Source organism: Cotesia glomerata, linkage group LG10, assembly GCF_020080835.1.
Source record: "Cotesia glomerata isolate CgM1 linkage group LG10, MPM_Cglom_v2.3, whole genome shotgun sequence".
NCBI lineage: Eukaryota > Metazoa > Arthropoda > Insecta > Hymenoptera > Braconidae > Cotesia > Cotesia glomerata.
Window position 1 is genome coordinate 13,737,356 of NC_058167.1, and position 18,826 is coordinate 13,756,181.

General features: G+C 28.8%; 1 protein-coding gene across 1 annotated transcript in view; it reads right to left on the reverse strand.

The window, feature by feature from the left end:
• LOC123273461 (serine-rich adhesin for platelets-like) overlaps positions 1-18,826 on the reverse strand; it is a 110,632-nt gene that overhangs the window by 45,534 nt on the left and 46,272 nt on the right. The window contains exon 2 of the mRNA XM_044740870.1: positions 5,604-5,666. Within this exon, the coding sequence (XP_044596805.1) occupies positions 5,604-5,666 (63 nt within the window). The remainder of the gene's footprint in view (positions 1-5,603; positions 5,667-18,826) is intronic.

Consider the following 18,826-nt stretch of genomic DNA (forward strand, 5'->3'; position numbering starts at 1 on the left):
ACGTTCAATTCATACCACGTCTTTTCGCTTCATCCAACAATAAAAAGATTATGCACTTGGTATATTCTCTCACTGCATTCTGCCCCGCAATTATGTTTTGATGCGCCGGGATTTCGGGTTAAAGGTCGAGGACAGCAATATGCTGCAAACTTTTATCCCTAAATTTCTTCTTCTTCTTCTTCTCCTCGAAAAACTTCTTTATCAAAAAAATTTATAACAAATATGTAACTTATAATTCATTATTTACAATGTTTCCCACGTGTTCCAAGTGGAGTTACAATATAACTGTAGCGCATGTAACACAACAGGTGAGAGGCGAACTTCTCTATCGTATATCTCTTCTGTTCCGATATAAGCGACCTGAATACCTTCTTTCCCCACATAAATATACACCAACTTTATTGCTCGAATAATTTACAATCAAAATAAAAGCTCCGTCACATCTCAAAATTTTTTACGGCATCCAAGAGGTTAACGATCTCTAATTTTTTTTCTTCTTATAATCATAAATTTATGGCTCGAATTTTTATAACAGTAAATTTTACTAGAACGCAAGACCCGGTCTAATTATTTCATAATTATCTGTACGTTCTGTTAAGTCTGCCATTGACATAATTTTGTTAATTGTCTTAATTATTTTTCGCAGAAGCGTAATCATCATTATAATTACATTATATAGTTCAATGTTTGATAAATTATAATCTTCTGTTTTAATTTCTTCCGAGAATATGAAAAATAGAAAATTCATTTTTTTATCCAAGAATTTAATTAAACTAATAATAATAAAATCTAATTTTTTTTTTAAGCCAACAATTTAATAAAAATTTGACTAATTTTTAGTTTTTAAAATTATAAAATCTAAAACAAAATTAAAAATAAATTTTTTTTTAATTAATGGTGCAAAATTTTATGCAAAAAAAAATTTTTTTTGAATGTTGAATGAATTTATTTCTGCAAATATTATAATTAAAATTTTCCGATAAATTTGATCATTTTGAATTCAAAAATAACAATTATAAATTCTCACTTTCTTTTGTAAATATTAAATTTTTAATAAAAATGTTTGATAGACAAAAAAATTTTTTTTTAATTAAGAATGTAATTGAAATTCCAAAAAATTTGACTCTTTAAGTTTAAAAAATTCTAGGATCAAAATAAATTTCTTAATAATTGATGATACAATTTTTTATCAAAAAAAAAAATTCTTTTTATACTGCAGACACGTTGTTGTTAAACGAAAATATATTAACTGTATGCATTTTGTTTTTATAACGATCACTTAATCACATCTTAATTAACTATAGAGACGTTCAAGACGTAGCTGTAATCAAAATGATTTAGATTGTAATCGTAGCGTAAATAATTGCATGCGTTGGCTTTTTATCCTTCCAAGGGAATTAATTTTTAATAATTTATCGTTATTATCCGACGTACTGCGAGGAGTGGTCCTGTCAGCCAAAACTAAATATATTTGCCCGGTTAGTTGCATCCCGAATCCCGAGAATGGCGCCACGCAAAAAATAACAGTCTAAGAATGTTTCAGCCTTACGTATATCTTATATCACTTTTTATTTATTTGTCAACGATCCATTAATCACACACATATAATTTTGTAGATAATGTGTACACAAAATTTTTAATTTTTCGGACTTTGAGATTCTAATCGACACGCGTCGATTTAATCTTACTAGGATGGGAATAATTTGTAGCGCAGCTACTTTGAATCCGATTGATTTGAATCGCCTCGGAAATTCTTACTCTTACTTTTATTGTTCGGGTCTTTCTCTTGTCTTTGTTTTTGCTCTCGTTCTAGTCGCTGGATTGTCGATTACGATACAAGAGATCGCGACACGTGTTCGTCGAACTAGCAAACCTGCTCGCTGGCTGTGTATGTGATTAACCCTAATGATAATGTATTAACATTAAGCCATTATCTTTCATCGGAAATTCGCCGGAACAATTGATATTTATTTATTTTTTATCCCATGCTTCGAAGTGATTTATTGATCTGCTTTTTTTAAATTTCACACCAAGCGGGCTCGTGAGTTATTTGGTTTGAAATTTTAAAGATATTATTTAAATTTATATTAATAAAAATGAATATTTAGAGTATCTATTTTTAAAAAAGAATTATTAATTCTACTATTTATTTTTTTGACTTAATTTTTTTCAAAAATAATTTAAATATTAAATAAATAAATTTTAAATTAAAAAAAAAATCATTGATTAGATTTATTAAATAATAATTCACAATTTTTTTTTCCATAATTTTTTTGTCTTAATTTAAGACAATAAAACTTTTCAAAATAATTTTTTTAGTTCCAGAATTTTTCATTTAAATCAAGTTAATTTTTTTTTAATGTTTATAATTGAAAAAATAATAATGGTTTTGTTTTTTTTTTGTGCTTTTTATTTTCAAAATTAATTTTTAAAGTGCCTAAATTATTTATAGTGTCTAATTATTAATTAATCTATTTATAAAAAAAATCTTTAACAATAAGTTTGTAATTAAAAAAAAATTACTTCCTGCTGAATTTTATAAATGAATTATTAAAAAATCCAAATAAAAATAAACGGCAATCACAGTAACATTAAAGATAAACCGAAGTTAAAAGGATAAATAGAAATATCTTCATTGACGTTTAAATGCAATATATATTAATAAAAAAATAGATAAAAAAGGCAATAAAGCTCTTAGAGGCTGTGAGGAACGCAAGCGAGTGTGAATTTTTAGCAGGATAAATGCCGGGGCAAAGGACGAGTTAAAGTAATAGTTTCAGTACGGACGATAATCATATTAGAATCTCAACTCGAGTGTAGCTGCTATGCACGAAGTACCAAGTACCAAGACTGAAATACAGATATGTGCATCTTGTACCTGCACAAGAGTGGTGCATAAGTGCGAGGTGTTTCACGTACCCAGCTCTTGAGTCTCTTGAGACTGAGTCCTATAGTAGATGCAAGTTGCTCAGCCCAAGAATTTATTAGCGATCGTACGCGCGAGATACACCCGGCACCCTGCAATAACACTTCTTCAGCCAACAGGTTTCTTTCGATAAAATCGTCGGTTTCACTGAGGGGGATTGTACCCCCGGTACTGCTCGACCCGACTCACTTTGCGTGCACACGCACCTGTGCTTACTCTTACTCAAGATGCTTTTCATCTCTTATTGCCTCGAGTAATCCCGTCCGACGAACATCTGATAGAATCCGACCTATTCGAAGATTCTAGTCTCCCGAGTTGTATTTTCAAGCATTTTTTACCTTAATTTTGTCGGGATTAATAGATCTGTTCGTATAGGGCGCTTTGAAAAAATGGAACTTGTACTGCGCATGCGCGAGGATTGTTCCACGCGGAACCTGAAATTGGTGAATTTAAATCGCGATTTCTAGGTTAAATATTGAAGATACGATAAAATTATAGGAGACCATTTTTGTAGAGCATTAAATTTTCTAGGAAAATCTCTCATCAATTTTTTTTGTCTCTTGTATTTTACCCAAAATTTAAAGGAAAAAATAAAGATATCATTTGGAGCAATTTTCATGTTTTTTTTGATAAAATAAGGTGCAATAATTAATTTACAATTTAAAATTCTTCTATTAAGAAAATATAAATAAATTCACAATTATGCTAATTTTTTGCACTCCGTAATTGCAGTTTATATTGAAATAAAATCGGGATTAAATGAATTCAAGTATTAAATTGAAATGGAGATTGAGAATGAGAATGAAAATGATCATGGTGTATGGAGATGTTTAAGATTTACCGAGAGATACTTGGAATATAAGTCTCAAACGAAACGGCTAGGCGTACGTAGGTACGGTACACACGTATCTGAGGACTTATATCCTTGAAAGTAAAACGATGCCTCTCGCTTTCGTAGTACTATCATCTCATCTATACCTGTCACAATTTTCCGCGAAGTCGTTCGTCCAATGAATCTCCTTCTCTACAATCCGACCACATAACAATGTTCACATACTACCACTATTTATATTTCATCGCGTTTCAATACAAGCTGGCATCGGTGAATTTATTTATTTATTTATTTATTATTGATACTTTTTTTACATACTGATAAATCCAATCGCCTCAATCCATTCATTTATTTAATTGGCCTTTTTATTTTAATTCTCAATGAAAAATCCCCGTATCTGATCACGAATAAATTAATAAATTGACGTTTCATTTAAATTTACATAGAAAAAATTTTAATCAATTTTTTTTTTTATTTTTAACCTTTAATAGAAAATTTTTCTTAATTTTTCTAAAGATTAAAAAATTAAAATTTCTATCCCTACAAAAATTTTCTTCACTAACGCGATAACTATCGCAAATATTGACACATATTTATTGTTCCCATTATCTCCCACAAATTTGATCTATAATACATACCCATAACAATATAATATGTATTTAAAAGTGAAGATAATAATAATTATATGTGAATAAATGTAATATGTATATTTTTATTTATTGACGCAACTCAATATCGGACATTGATGGATCAGGCCTTTAAGGCAAATGTGTCCGAAGATGTAACTCCTTTTTAGCTGGTCTTATTATTTTAGTCTCTGCTCTATCCTCTTTCTCCCTCTCATCTTTGTTATTATCCTTATCCTTATCCTTAAGGCTTATATTCGACGACTAAGAGTAAAAATGAAAGTCACGATCGCTCGCCGGGAGCTTTTCGATCAAAGTCGCTTACTCTTCCCTACAACCGGATGTGCACGCAATTAAGTATCCCCGGCCGAGAAAATAAACTTTAAACTTCACCGGTAAAAAATTGCAACAAAAACTCTATTTTTTTTTTTTTTTTTTTTTTTTTTTTTTTAAAGAAATTAATGATATAACATAACGAAAATTGGACGCGATTAAAGATCTATTTGTTACCTGTAATTTCGTAATGATTTTGTATTATATTATGTTTCCGGTAATGAGTGATGTTTTTTTATTTGCTGAAGAGTTGAATAAATAGAAACCAGCGTCTAATTAGTTGTGGTAAGATTATTATTTTATTTTATGTTTTTTAAGAGTTGGGTAATCTCCAATGTTTAATTAAGTTATCTCAATATACTTTTTTATAGACCTGTTAGTCGAAAAAATTTAAATGAAATGTTACAGCTGATAATTCATCATTTTTTTACGGTCTTTAAAAATTAATAAATCAAAATTTGTTTTGATTGAGTTATTAAATAATTATCTACAAAAAAAATTTTTTTTTTACTCTTTATCTGTCTAAGGAATTATAATTAAAACTTTAGATGAATTTAAAAAAATTTTTACTCACAAAAAATTAATTAATTATTTTTTTTCAATAATTTAATTAAATTTTGAAGTAATTTTTTCATTTTTGCAAATTAAAATTTTGAATAAAAATTATTGACATTTAATTTTAAAAATTGTTTACAAAAAAAATTGATTTTCTCAAAAAATTTTTCTTAAGTACACAAACCATAAAAAAAAAGAAATGATTTACGTTTAAAGATTTATTCAAGCAAACGAAAAATTTTTTCAACATCTCGGATGAGGAAGAAGCGATCGGTCTTACCCACACTCGAGATGGGTGTAACAAATCATCCCAGCACGTAAGAACTCTTACCTTTTCCCTCTTCTATTCCGCGTAGAACATGTCGTCTTATTCGTGCGTTATTTCCACCATGTGCTGCAACAATAAAAATAATAAAACCGTAAATAAAGAATAATGAAAAAAAAAAAAGATGTAAAAGGGGAGGGAATGCTGACACCTCCACCAGTTCGCTTTATGCTATCAACCCACACGGGCCGGTCGGCACCTCTGGCTCTTTTCACGACGGAAAGTCCTTCATTATCCTCGCAAATACGACTGCAAATATATACGATTGCCTGTGAAATTTCCCCTTTCATCTTCCCCTTTTTTCTCCGGCTGTATTTATATACGCGAGAAATGCGCGGGCCAATTAGCTCCTCTTGACAAGTTGCTAAGGCCTATCATTTATTTTCCACGCTCTAAGACTATCTCTCTGCATTTATTAAATATACAGTACTTACATTACAACTTTTAAATTTCCGCGAATATACATTACATATAACACATTACACATTATATTCTTCCCTTCGTTGGCTGCGACTAAAGACCTTCGAAATTCGAGATCTGTCTTATTTATTTAAATGACGTTTTGTTATTTTAATAGTCGCACTTTTTACGGAAAATCTACGATTAATTTTAAAAAACTTTTATTGTTTCAATTTTATCTGTTATTATCAATCAGTAAAAAAGAATTTTTTTTATATGGATCATTTTTACTGTTACAGTTAAGAATTTTTGGAAGAAAGTGAGAATTAAATGATAAAGTAGTAATAGATCAAGATTAATTGGGATATTTTACAAAGAAAGTGGAAACAAGAGAAGCAAAAAAAATATTTTTTGAAGGAAATTATAATTATTAATTATATTGTTCGATAAATAGAAGTGTACATGCTTTTAAAAAGAATTAAGATTGATTCAAACATGAAAATAAAATTGAATGCCATTAAAAAAAAAAAATTTAATTTTTTTTTAAATATTACATTATTTTTTTTTAATTTTATTCAAGGTCTTACTTTGGATGCCGATTTTTCTCAACTTTTAAGCTTACGCTCTGAATATCACTATGTATTTTTCAGACGTCATTTTTTATGTAGAAAAATATTTTATTAGTTGCAAAAAATAATATCCTAGAAACTTAAAAAAGTGTTAAAAACAATTCGAAAGTTTCTGAAGATTTTTGAATGATTTTTGACTGAATTTGAAATTACAAAATAAAAGTTAAGAATACATTTGGGTCTTGATAAAAAACAAATAAAACTTTGAACCTCTAAATAAATACAATGTAATATGCAATAATAACAATATAGAGTTGAAACTTTTTCCGAGGATTACTGTTGAACCCGCCTTTATTTACAGTTACACTTGACTATCTAATGTACACTATAAATACTCCATCTTCATCATTTGTGTACATAATAGAACAAACATAATGAATAATGAATAATGAAGAATATACATATTTCATAAAAGTATTAACGTGGGTGTTGGAGCTTTCACCTCATCCAGCGTAATACTTCCACGTCTACTATTATATCAGTTTTCAGTTCAGTTAACTTATACTCATATTTGATTTATAATTGCACGCATAACAACAATTACAACAATTACAACTATTTCATAGCATTTAAACAAATTTCGTGGAGGTATGTAAATAGCAAATCGCAATTAATCTTTCATCATTAGCATTACATATATCAGCCGACCAACTTCCGCAATCATATTCAGTCATTTTGTAATTCTATGTTGTGTTATGTTATGTGTATTTTCCATTATCCATTAAATTTAATTCTTCCTCATAATAAACAATTTATACCAAGAATATCTTTTGAAATATCGAAAATATATTATTCCACCTAAAATATGTATCAAAAATATATTTCTAATAGCTAAATTTATTTTAAAAATTAACTTGATTAAAAAAAAATAATTTTGAACCAGTTTGTGACAATCGTTATGATTTTTTTATAAATATTTTCATGTAAGACTCAAATTTTGAATAAAAATATTTATACTTAATTCAAATTATTTTTTTTTCTGTACAAATACAATTTATTTATTTATATTATATAATTAATATTTCACCATATATTTTTGAATTATAAATTTTTTTATGGAGTCAACATCAACTGCTTCAATAAAATTCATCTCTATTAAAAACAAAATCAACATGGTTAATTATTATTATCACATTACAAATTTTTTAAAAAATTAATTCAATTACGCAAATCATAAATAATTTTTTTATGTTTATTTATCCATACTAAATATTTATTAGTTTATTACATATAAAAAAAAAAAACCGAAAAGGGAATCGTGAGAATTGGATATTCACACGATCGTATTTTACGTATATTTATCGGTTATTGTCGAATAAATATTAAAAGTGTGCCGATGCATCAGTATAAAGAAAAGAGAAGAGAAGCATTACATTACATTACATACACTAGCCTCTATGTACAGAGACTTGTAAAACTTGAGGCGCTTATAAACAACGAGCGCGATGTACCTGTCGGGGTAGCAAGAGCCATACCAAGAGTTTGTACCCGCACGCGAGCCACTACAAACCTAAGCGCTTTGTAATAATCTTTTTAAAAATGTTGAAGAGGGTTGCCGGTTGCCAGTTGCCAGTTGCTAGTTGCTAGTTGCTGGTTGCTAGACCCACTATCCACTATTTATATGCTTGTGTGTATATAAACTTGGATATATAGATTTTTCAGTGCCGCGATGTATATGGATATGGATATGGATACGTATAAAGTGCAGAATGCAAATGGATGGTACCCTCCAGCATCCGGTAGACGATTCGCGTGCAGACTCCACACGCGAGGAAGCATTCACTCAAGAAAAGTATCTCGGGTACTTAGAAATTTTTTCTAGGGATTTTTTACGGAAAAAAAAATTTTCTACAACCAAAATAATTGACGAGGATAATGAAACGTGGAAATTTTCCTTCGTTTAAACAAAATTTAATTTTAATCTAGATAATTGTCTTTATAAAAATTTTTTTTGGTTAAAAAAACTGAATTTTTTATTGAAAAAAAAAAAAACAGATTTGAAGTCTTTTTTTTTTTTTAAATTATCTTAAAATTTTGTCAGAAAATTTCAAATTAAATTATTATTTATTTAAAAAACATGAAAAAAATTATTTTTAAGCTTCAAAATTTTATATCTTGTCTTACAAACAATTTACAGACTTTATTTTTAGTAAAATAATTACGATTTAAATAAAAATTCTTCTTGCAGTTAAAAAATTTCAACTTTTTATTTTACTATTGTAAAATACTTAAAAATAGCCTACTTATTCACCTCTAGTCGGCTGTAAGAACGAATTTGAGTGGATAGCAATTGAGTTCCAGAGACGGACATAAGAAATAATACCAGAAGACACCTGCCGGAGGCGCTGCGATGACCTTCCATTAGTACTTAGTAATAGTATGGGACGTGGTAGGCTATTAGAGTATAGTACTGAGTGCAAGTATGGGATTATAGAACCAGTACCTAGCTGAGGACGTGGAGGCTAATGGCCAGGAATTATCATACGTGCTGGGAAATATAGAATAGAATAAAGTTAGAATAAAACAAATAAAGACAGAGCCGGGGTTGCGTTTAGCTGGACATGCTCGAGTGATTTTCTTCGAGCACTTTGCACAACATCTTTAGATAGGGCTTCGTCCGAGAGGATGGGAATGACTTTAGCCTTGCTGGGCGCAATCATTCCGAGAGTTATTGACGGGATTACTTAGCGATTTAAATCGGCTGTATCATCAATAGCTTCTAATCACGGATAATAATAAATCCGGGATAATTTTATCGGGAAAGTAATGGCCAGTTGAGTGGATAAAATTTTAATCCCAGAATTATTTTAAGATTTCAGATAAGTGTTAAATTGGTAAAATAGGGCTAATAATACTGTAATGATTATCTGGATGTATATAAATAAATTCATTAGGACGAGAATGTAAGGGAGCAATTTTACGGAATATTACAGATTCAAGTCAACAGTTTTACTATTTAGATTTTTTTTATGATTATAAAAAATATCCGATATTCATTTATATTTAAATAGAAAATCATTTTATTTAATGACACATTTTTATTTTTTATTTTTCGTTTAGAAAATAATCGTCTTGGCTCAGAATTCTTTTTCTTAAACGAAGTTGATATTTTTTCTTCCAATTTAGACATTTTTTTACTGATCATAATTTTTAATTAGAAATAAAAATTGTTTTTAAATAAAATTGTAATTATTGAAATTTTTTTCTGCAAAAAATTATTTTTTTCCTCCAATAAAATTTATTTCAATCAATATAATATTAATTTAATCTAATAAATTTATTAATGACATTCAAAATTAAAATTTTCTCTAATTAAAAATATCCACGTTCTAACTAGCAAATTGTCTAACTCCATTCGAAAGGATCTTCCATTTGTACAAAAAAACAATTAGTTCAAAATTTATCATCACTTTAAAAAACAATTTAATATCTAATAAAGGTATAATAGGTTGGTTTGGATCATTCAAAAAATTTATAATTGGACTATTACTACATCAAAATGTTAAAAAATCACCCTCTAAAAAATAAGGAGTCAAACCACACGGAAAAAAAAACTCGAAAAATTACAGTATAAAATGTAAAATCGGTCCCGTGTAATCAAAACTAGAAAAATTACAGTTTGAAATAACATTTTTCTAAATTCAATTTTTTAATTTAATATTCAGAGCTTTCAATGTAAATATTACATTCTACAATGTAATTCTTATAAAATCTGTAATAATTACATTTGAAACTGTAATTTTTCCAGTTTTCATCACGAAGCGCCACGTTGCATTATATACTGTAATTTTTCGAGTTTTCTTTTTTCCGTGGAATTGCTAATTAGACCGTCGATTTGTATAAATATTATATAAATAATAATAATAATAAAATATTGAAGGAGTGTAACAGAAAATAAAAATAGAGGAATAGGGTAACGAGTAAGCATTTCTTCGATCAAACTTAATATATGAGGATCGCGCGACTCCTTTCACCAGAGAGTTCCCATGTACCTCGTCTGGAATCGGGCACATCTGCAATCCTCTCTCAGCTCCTAACATTACTCGTACTGTTACTCATACAATCCAAGTCCAAGTATCGCAATGTTAATGTAAGACCAAGACTAAGACCTAACTCTAAAGAGTCTTTAAACGCTCATAGAGGCTGAAAGTATAAATAAAGTACTCGAGTAGAGTCCAAGTCAGGAAAGGAAAAGGAAAAGAGTATCGTTTGTCGGCCGGAGGTCTTAAATCCCGGCGACAAGCTTCCAGGTCCATCCTGTTGTTAGATGATTGCGCTTTTACCGTTTTAACTGGTGAGTTTAACGTCCTTTGAGAGTAAGAATGCACTTTGCCGTTTAGAATAATCCACTGGTTGCCGCCGGCTTACAAATCCATACACCATACACCATTCATCCTCCTAATTTATAACTTATAACCTTTCCTACGAGTTATCTATACACACTGGGGAGACTTTTACGTGCCAAAGTACTTTATATATTTAGTAGAAAGTCCGGGGAATTATCATTATACCGCAACACACAAATCACCCTACGCAATAACGTCTAATCGCTCTTTTAGAACATGCGTTAAATATTTAACATCAAACATTACATTATAAGTTATAAGTATTTAGTATTGAGTATTGAGGTTTGAGGCAGGTCATCGATATCATCACTATCAGTAAAGTTATTTCAAAAAACTATTAACGATGCGTCCAGTGAAAGTTTTTTGTTAAGATATGCACTATACGCACTCTCATTTAATGTACAAATACCTACAACATACAGCCTACAACACGGAAGTCTACTACAGTCAGCGGCTTACACGCGACTGGAATTAACAAAACAATTTATCTTCAATTATATTCAACTCACCACATATTTTTATTCTTATTTTAGAATTTTTAAAATCATCAACAATGGAAGCTATTTGGTAAGAATAATTCAGGATTTGTACTGAAGAATTAATTTAAGAATTTTATAATTTTGAATCAAGTAGAAATTTAAAAATTGAAATATTTTCTTAATCCTAATTTATACTTTTGAATCAAATTAATTTTTTTACGTGTATTGTATAAGTTTATTTCAATTTAAAAATCATTTAAGGATAATTAAAGTTTATAAGCTTGATTTTACTATTAAAGAAGAGTTAAAAAGTCATTTGCAGATAGTCTAAACTTTTATTCTAAACAAGTTTATTTGCATAATCTATAATTAAATTACTTATATTTACAACTAATGCAAAATATGCGGTTTTTATACTGTCAGATTTAATGATTGATTCATAATGTTTGATGATGCTAATTTCTATTTGATGTGATGATGTAGAGAAGCACATTAATTATGTTTTTAATGAATTAATCTCTATTCAAATTATATACATGTAATCTAAGATGAAAGGTAACATCTTTATTATATCTTTTCAAGCATTTCCTTATCTTCTTGGTATTCAGGCTTCGAAGTTTACATAAGTTCAAAAATTGTAGACATTTATAAACTAAAATGTATTGAATTATTGAATTATTAAAATATGTGTCTTAAAAACGGGAAAAAAAACTCGAAAAATTACAGTATAAAATGTAAAATCGGTCACGTCGTAATCAAAACTAGAAAAATTACAGTTTGAAACAACATTTTTCTAAATTCAATTTTTTAATTTAATATTCAGAGCTTTCAATGTAAATATTAAATTCTATAATGTAATTCTTATAAAATCTATAATAATTACAATCTGAAACTGTAATTTCCGTGAAGTATTTTATCGATGTTCTACTTCAAATTCAAACAAAGATATTGCATTTGAATTTTAAGAGAAAAAAATTTTTTTTATTTAATTAATTTACGGATTGGTCAAGATGGATAGCAGTTGATGTTATTAAATTAACGCTCGAGAAGATTAGAGCAAACCAAAAACAAAAAAAAACTGAATACATATCGCAAGTAAGATAACATTGATGGCGATGGTAATTTTTATCGCCTGGTGGTACAGATGATGGAGAGTGCCAACGTCAGAACACGAAAGTCCAGACAGAAGACACGCAGGGAAGAGTCATTAAGCCACCATAATTTTTCCTCGGTACATAAACAATAAACTCGATGTGTACATCTCCAACTACGACATTCAACATTTGTAAGAGCGTTCACTAAAGTAAGACACCCCGCGGGTATGAAACGCGTGCTCATTTCAAGTGCAACTGAATTTGAACACGCACTTTTTACTTTATACATATGAAAAGTTGCGGTCTGAAGAAAAAATTTGTGTACATGTTTAAGTAGATTCCGAATTCTCATTATCGTAAAAATGAAACAGGAGCCACCGCGTGAAAGCGACATCGATATTACACCGAATTTTTTTTTTTTAAATGAGGAGGGTCTCTTCGAATTTATTTATTTATTTTTAGTATTTATCTTGTTAATTAACTTAAATATCCCCATTCTTTAAGACAAAGTATCCCTATCGCATTACTAATTACTTTTTGAATTTATCGATACTATAACACTTGCAAAAAATTACGAGCTTTTAAAATTAACTGTATTTTAATGTTCAAGACTAAATGTACCGTAAAAATGACAAATTATTATTACTTTTTTGGTATTATGAATCATAATATGAAAATCATGTATTACGCTTTAACTTTTTTGACATTAAAGAAAACTGTTTATTAATTCAAAATAAAAATGCGCAATTTACTGCAATAAAAATATTTTTTTAAAAGCGCTTAAGTAGGTATTCTATTAAGTAAATAGTAGCTTGAAAGCATTACATGCAATTGTTGTTTAAGTTTATGTAAATTAACAACTCCAAGACAGACAGAAGACATTAGCGAGATATTTTGGTAATGTCAATTCGTGTAAAGGTAATGGATAATAATCCTTCCGTGTCTTCTCTGTAGTTTGTACATAATAATTTACCAGAAAGTAATATATATATACCGGTTGGAGTATACTGGTATTCCTTATATTACTATTACTATTTTACCGTCTCGAACTGTATGTTTTATGTCGTGTATGTACATGCCTATCTTGCTAAGTACTCAGTACTCACTACTCACTACTAATACTAGTACTTTGTGCGGAGAGCAAGTCATCTCTGGAGTTTCAGTAAGAGCATGTGATGTGTTTGAACATACCGGACAAATTAGTGTCTAAGGTTATCGAACTTTTTGCGCTTACACTTTTACACGTGCTGTATTTATATATTATATCTGCAAGTCTTTTATTTGCGCGGCTAATGAACAAGGAAATATTTTTTTAGTTTATGATGATAATGATAATCGTTGGATTCTTTAAATCCAATTTTATATTTATCTTAGTGTCTTGATTTTAGATCAATGTTTATAAATCATTGATCACTATATAGATCCGTGAAAAAATTTTATATAAAAAATCATATATTGATAAAAAAAATTTCTATGGAAGATATATTTTTAAATCATGAAATTATAGTAAAAATATTCAACTTATGGCTGATTTTCAAATATACTTTATAATAATTGAAAAAATAAAATAAATTATAAAATAAGCTCAAATTTTTGTTAATTTTTCATGATTCAAATAATAGTTCAAATTCCAGAGTAACATTTTTAATATTTTTGACATTTACATACAGCTTTAATTACGGTGTAAAGTTGCAGATTAGATATTTATTTAGCATTGTACAACAGTAAGAATTGCTTTTTACAATTTTTCATCACAGTATTTTAAATTAATTGTGCATCTTAATAAGTACTCAAAGCTCTGGTTCTGGCACCACTTTTACTTGAATACTTCATTACACAGAAAAAAAAAATTAACTTGATTCAAGAGAAAAATTTTTGAACCAAAAATATAATTTTGAAGAGGGTAATTGTCTTTAATCAAGACGAAAAATTCTTGAATCAAGTAAAATTTCCTTAAATTAAGAATTTTTCTACTCAGATCAAGAATATTAAGTTCTTTAAAACTGTATACTTCAAAAACATTTTTTTTTCTGTGTACATGTTATCAATAATATCACTTTTTACCAGCTTTTAAATTTAGAAATTGTTAGATCATTTTCGGTTAAATCAAATTACATCACATTAAAGCTGTGCAAAGTTGTATTTTTTGCTAAATGATAGTTAAATTATAGAGTTCAAATAATAAATATAACAAATAAATTATTAAAATCAAAATTTTACTGTTTTAAATAGTACTAATTATTATTTATTACAGTTCATTTTTTTCCGTCTGCTAAAAAAAATTTTTTCATACCTATTGTCCATAGTTTTATAGATTTTTTATTAAATTTTTCATATTTCACCATCCATTTATCACAAAAAATTTCTGATTGAGCTACCTATTTCTTCACCAATAAATCTATCAATTGTTATCCCCATAAAAAATTCTCGAACAATAATTCACACGAAACACACAGCAACACGTGTTAACGAAATCTACACCGTTATTTACAGATCAGACGATCAGTGAGGCCGCGATCGATAAAGTAAATCGAGTATAGACCGTATTACTGTAATAGAATTCAACAACCGAGAAAATCACATGATTTATCAGGAGATCTTATCAGACTGGCAAATCAATTGGAACAATAAGCCGCTAAATTTCCTCCTTCAATACCAACTAATAAAAAATAAATAATATTAATAACTCGATATGATTTTTAAATCGACACAATAGCGCATTAAAAAGGAGTTGAGGTGTAGCTAAGAAATAAAAAAGATGGCTAAGTGTTTTCCCTGTTTGGCCTGAGAAAATCCGGCGGTTAAATTGAATAAAACCAACCAGCAGGAAATCAAATAAGGAAACGAGAGGTATTTTAAAATTACGTAATTGTTGACTATCACTCTATACTTTACTCACACCAGGCTGTGGATATTTTACATTTTAATACTGCTGGTAACTATAGACTGCAGTGTACTTGTGCCGAGTGTGAGATCTTGTGAACCTCTACCTATCAATCTTCTTTTACACTCGAGTTTACCACTTATACTTGCTGTAATAAATAAAGTGTTGAATAAAAAATTATAATGATAAAAAATTTATTAACAAGCACACACACACACACACACACACATACACACACAAATATATTTTTGTTAAGTTGTTTGATTTTATCAAATTTTAAAATCAATGTCCTGTTTGAAGATGATGATGAACATCTTCGAGGTCGTACGTCTGTAATGCGTGTAATATGCCAAGTAAAGACGCCAGATGTGCGATAGTGTATTCATACTGCTTATATTCATATTGTACATTGAGAAGAATTGAGTATGTGCTTTTTAGTAAAATAAAAAAATACTTGTACATACATTGTAAAGAGTCTATGAGTTGTTTAAATACTTGTTTTATTCGAATAAATATTTTTTATAAGTCTAACAGAGACGATGATCACCATGACCGCAATTTAAATTACAACAGAATTAAGTTTGCTTATCTTAGACGGGTCATCGATCGCAGCGCAATCGCGATACACGGACGAATTAACTAACTTTTAAGGATTGTATTATATTATAATGGTTAATGTAGTAATTTTAAACCAACGGAATTCCGTAGAGTCATTCGAGTCATCAGATTACTCTTTTTATTCGGATTTCAATTTAGATTTTTATTTTCAACGCAATATGGGCGGTTCGTGTTTTGGTGAAATTTGTTACTTGTTTATCGGGTCAAGAGGTCGAGGAATGCTTATAATAGGTGAGAATTTTTTTAGGCGTGGATTATTGGATATTTTTTAAATGGTGAAATTGATTTAAAGATAGGAAATAAGAGAAAATTTGTGAATAAGGTTGTACGTTTGTGGAGTTAAAATTTTGAAATTAAAGTTAAAAGTTTTATTTTTGTTTTAAAAATTTTTGAGTAAAATATAAGTAGGTTTGCTTTTTGGTTCAAAAGTTTGAAATAAACCTTTAAAATTCAAATTTTCATTTATTTAAGAATTAAAAATTTAACTTTTAATAAAAAAATTTAGAATAAAATTAAAAAAATTAATTCTTAGCTAAAATATTACTATTAAAAATCTAAAATTTAATATTTGATTGAAATTTTATAAAAAATTAGTATTTGATTCCCAGTATAAAAAAAAAAATTGATAAATTAATTTATCGAAAATTGAATTTCTTACGAATAAGTTATCTTTCACGTGTTTCATATTCTTAATTTTAAAACAGGAATTTTGATTTATAATGAAATCTTATTTAAAAAATTTTAAAAGATAAAGTTCAGAGTGTAAATAGACATCCATCAAGAGAAGTGTAATTCACGTGTGTGTATTATTAAATTGCGTAAAGGTTAAAGCTTATTCGCAAGAATTAAAGGAATAATAGAATAAAATATAAAATATAATAAAATAGGCAGCGGTTTACGGCTAGAGAGAGTTATTGCCTATTGATTATTTAAAAAGTTGTTAAATGTTTTACCGAACTACATGAGAAAATGCCGAGTTTCTCAATCCGAACTTGGCTACTACACACCACACTCTAACTTGAGAATTAAATTGATATAATAATGATCGGCTCCGCTCTTTTTAAATAAACTCCTTTAATTCAAAGGCGGTTTTGGATTTTAGTAAGCCGGCAATAAAACGGCACGTTGTAAATTAGACAAGTATTGGTTAATTTTTAGAAATTGTAAAAAATTTTTTTCAAAATAAAATAATTCTAATAAATGTCGGTGAATGTGTTTTAAAATGGAACAGCTGAGACGATTTTGTGATTAATCATAGAATATTAAAAAATAAAAATACAATAATTTTTAGCGAATACTTGAAGCTAATTGGCTAATAAAAGTTTATTGATGTGTGAAAAATAAGAAGCGATTACGAGTTTAATCTGTAGCTACGCTATATAACGTGTTTATCGGATAGAAACAGCCATTAGATGTAGAAGTTGAGTTTTCGATCAACTGAAAGATCCGTGGACTTTACTCCGCGTAATAATGATCTCAATGCCCAATGCTCGTCATCTCGACGCAGATACTTGTACTTATACTCGTAAAGGCTGTCCAGTATATTGTATAGTAGGCTATATAGTAGACAGAGTAAGAGGAGAAATAATCTTTAAATAAAAGAGTATCGGTAACATGCTTGCTCGAGACCGGTTAAGGATTTATAACCGAGTCATTTTATTCACGACGTAGTTAAGGGCTACTGAGGAGATCCGTTTTAACGATGCCCATACGAGACGTCTGACCGTCAATATTCGAGAGACGACTTACCGCCAAAAATGGACGTCAATCCAATGCATGTCAAAGCAATTACTGTGGCGAACCAAAAATTTATTATGTTATTTAAGCGGGTTTTGAGGTCAAGTCTGGATGGATGAATTTTTGTGGTTGATTGAAAATTTGGTTGCTATATCTCTGGAGATGGAGGAGAAAGTCATTTAGTTGAAAAAAAAAATTTTTTTTCAAAGTTTTGCGGTGGTTTAGTTTAATTATTGAATTAAAATTTGGAAAATTGAAGCATTGAATAAAATAAAAAAGGAGTTTCAATAAAAATTTTAAGTTTTTGAGAAGATAAATTGTTTCTGGAAAAAGAAAATTTTTTTAGCAGAAGAAATTGATTTTATTAATTGAAAATAACCTTTCTTTTTAACTTAAGTCACAGTTATCGATCAAAGGTACGAAAATCTTAATCCAAGAATTGAAACATTAAGAAAATTTGTATTGAAATAAATATTTGATGCAAATAATTTTTCAATTAATTTTTTTTGTAATAATTATATTGATTTAAGACAAATTTTCTTACTATTGGACCAATAAACAATTTCAAGACAATCTGGTTATAAATTTTGATCTTCTTTTTTCCACCACTAATTTTCCTTGAATCAAATTGCTCCAAATGTTCGATTCCTTCATATCATCCATCACACATCCCCAGATAAACTAAATATACAGCTGCATAATACATAGTTGCCTATAGCCAACAGGCGTAGCATTAGCCATAACACTATATAATAATAGCTGAAAAAAATGATAACCGCAAATAACTTAGATGAGAGTCCGAGCGAGTGATAAACGTTCGAGCACCTGCAACCAGCAAACCCTTGGGCTTTAGCTTAGACTCTTCCTCAAGAAACTTTTCCTCTATTCCTTATTTCATATTCATAATGTCATCTTCCATCTTCATTCTATTTATGCTGGATTTCCATTTCTCTCTCAATACGACTGGAACGATCGCTGACCGCAAATGACGGGAAATGTGCATCTCTGCTGGACCTGATGAGCGAATCTCCTTCGATGGTAGT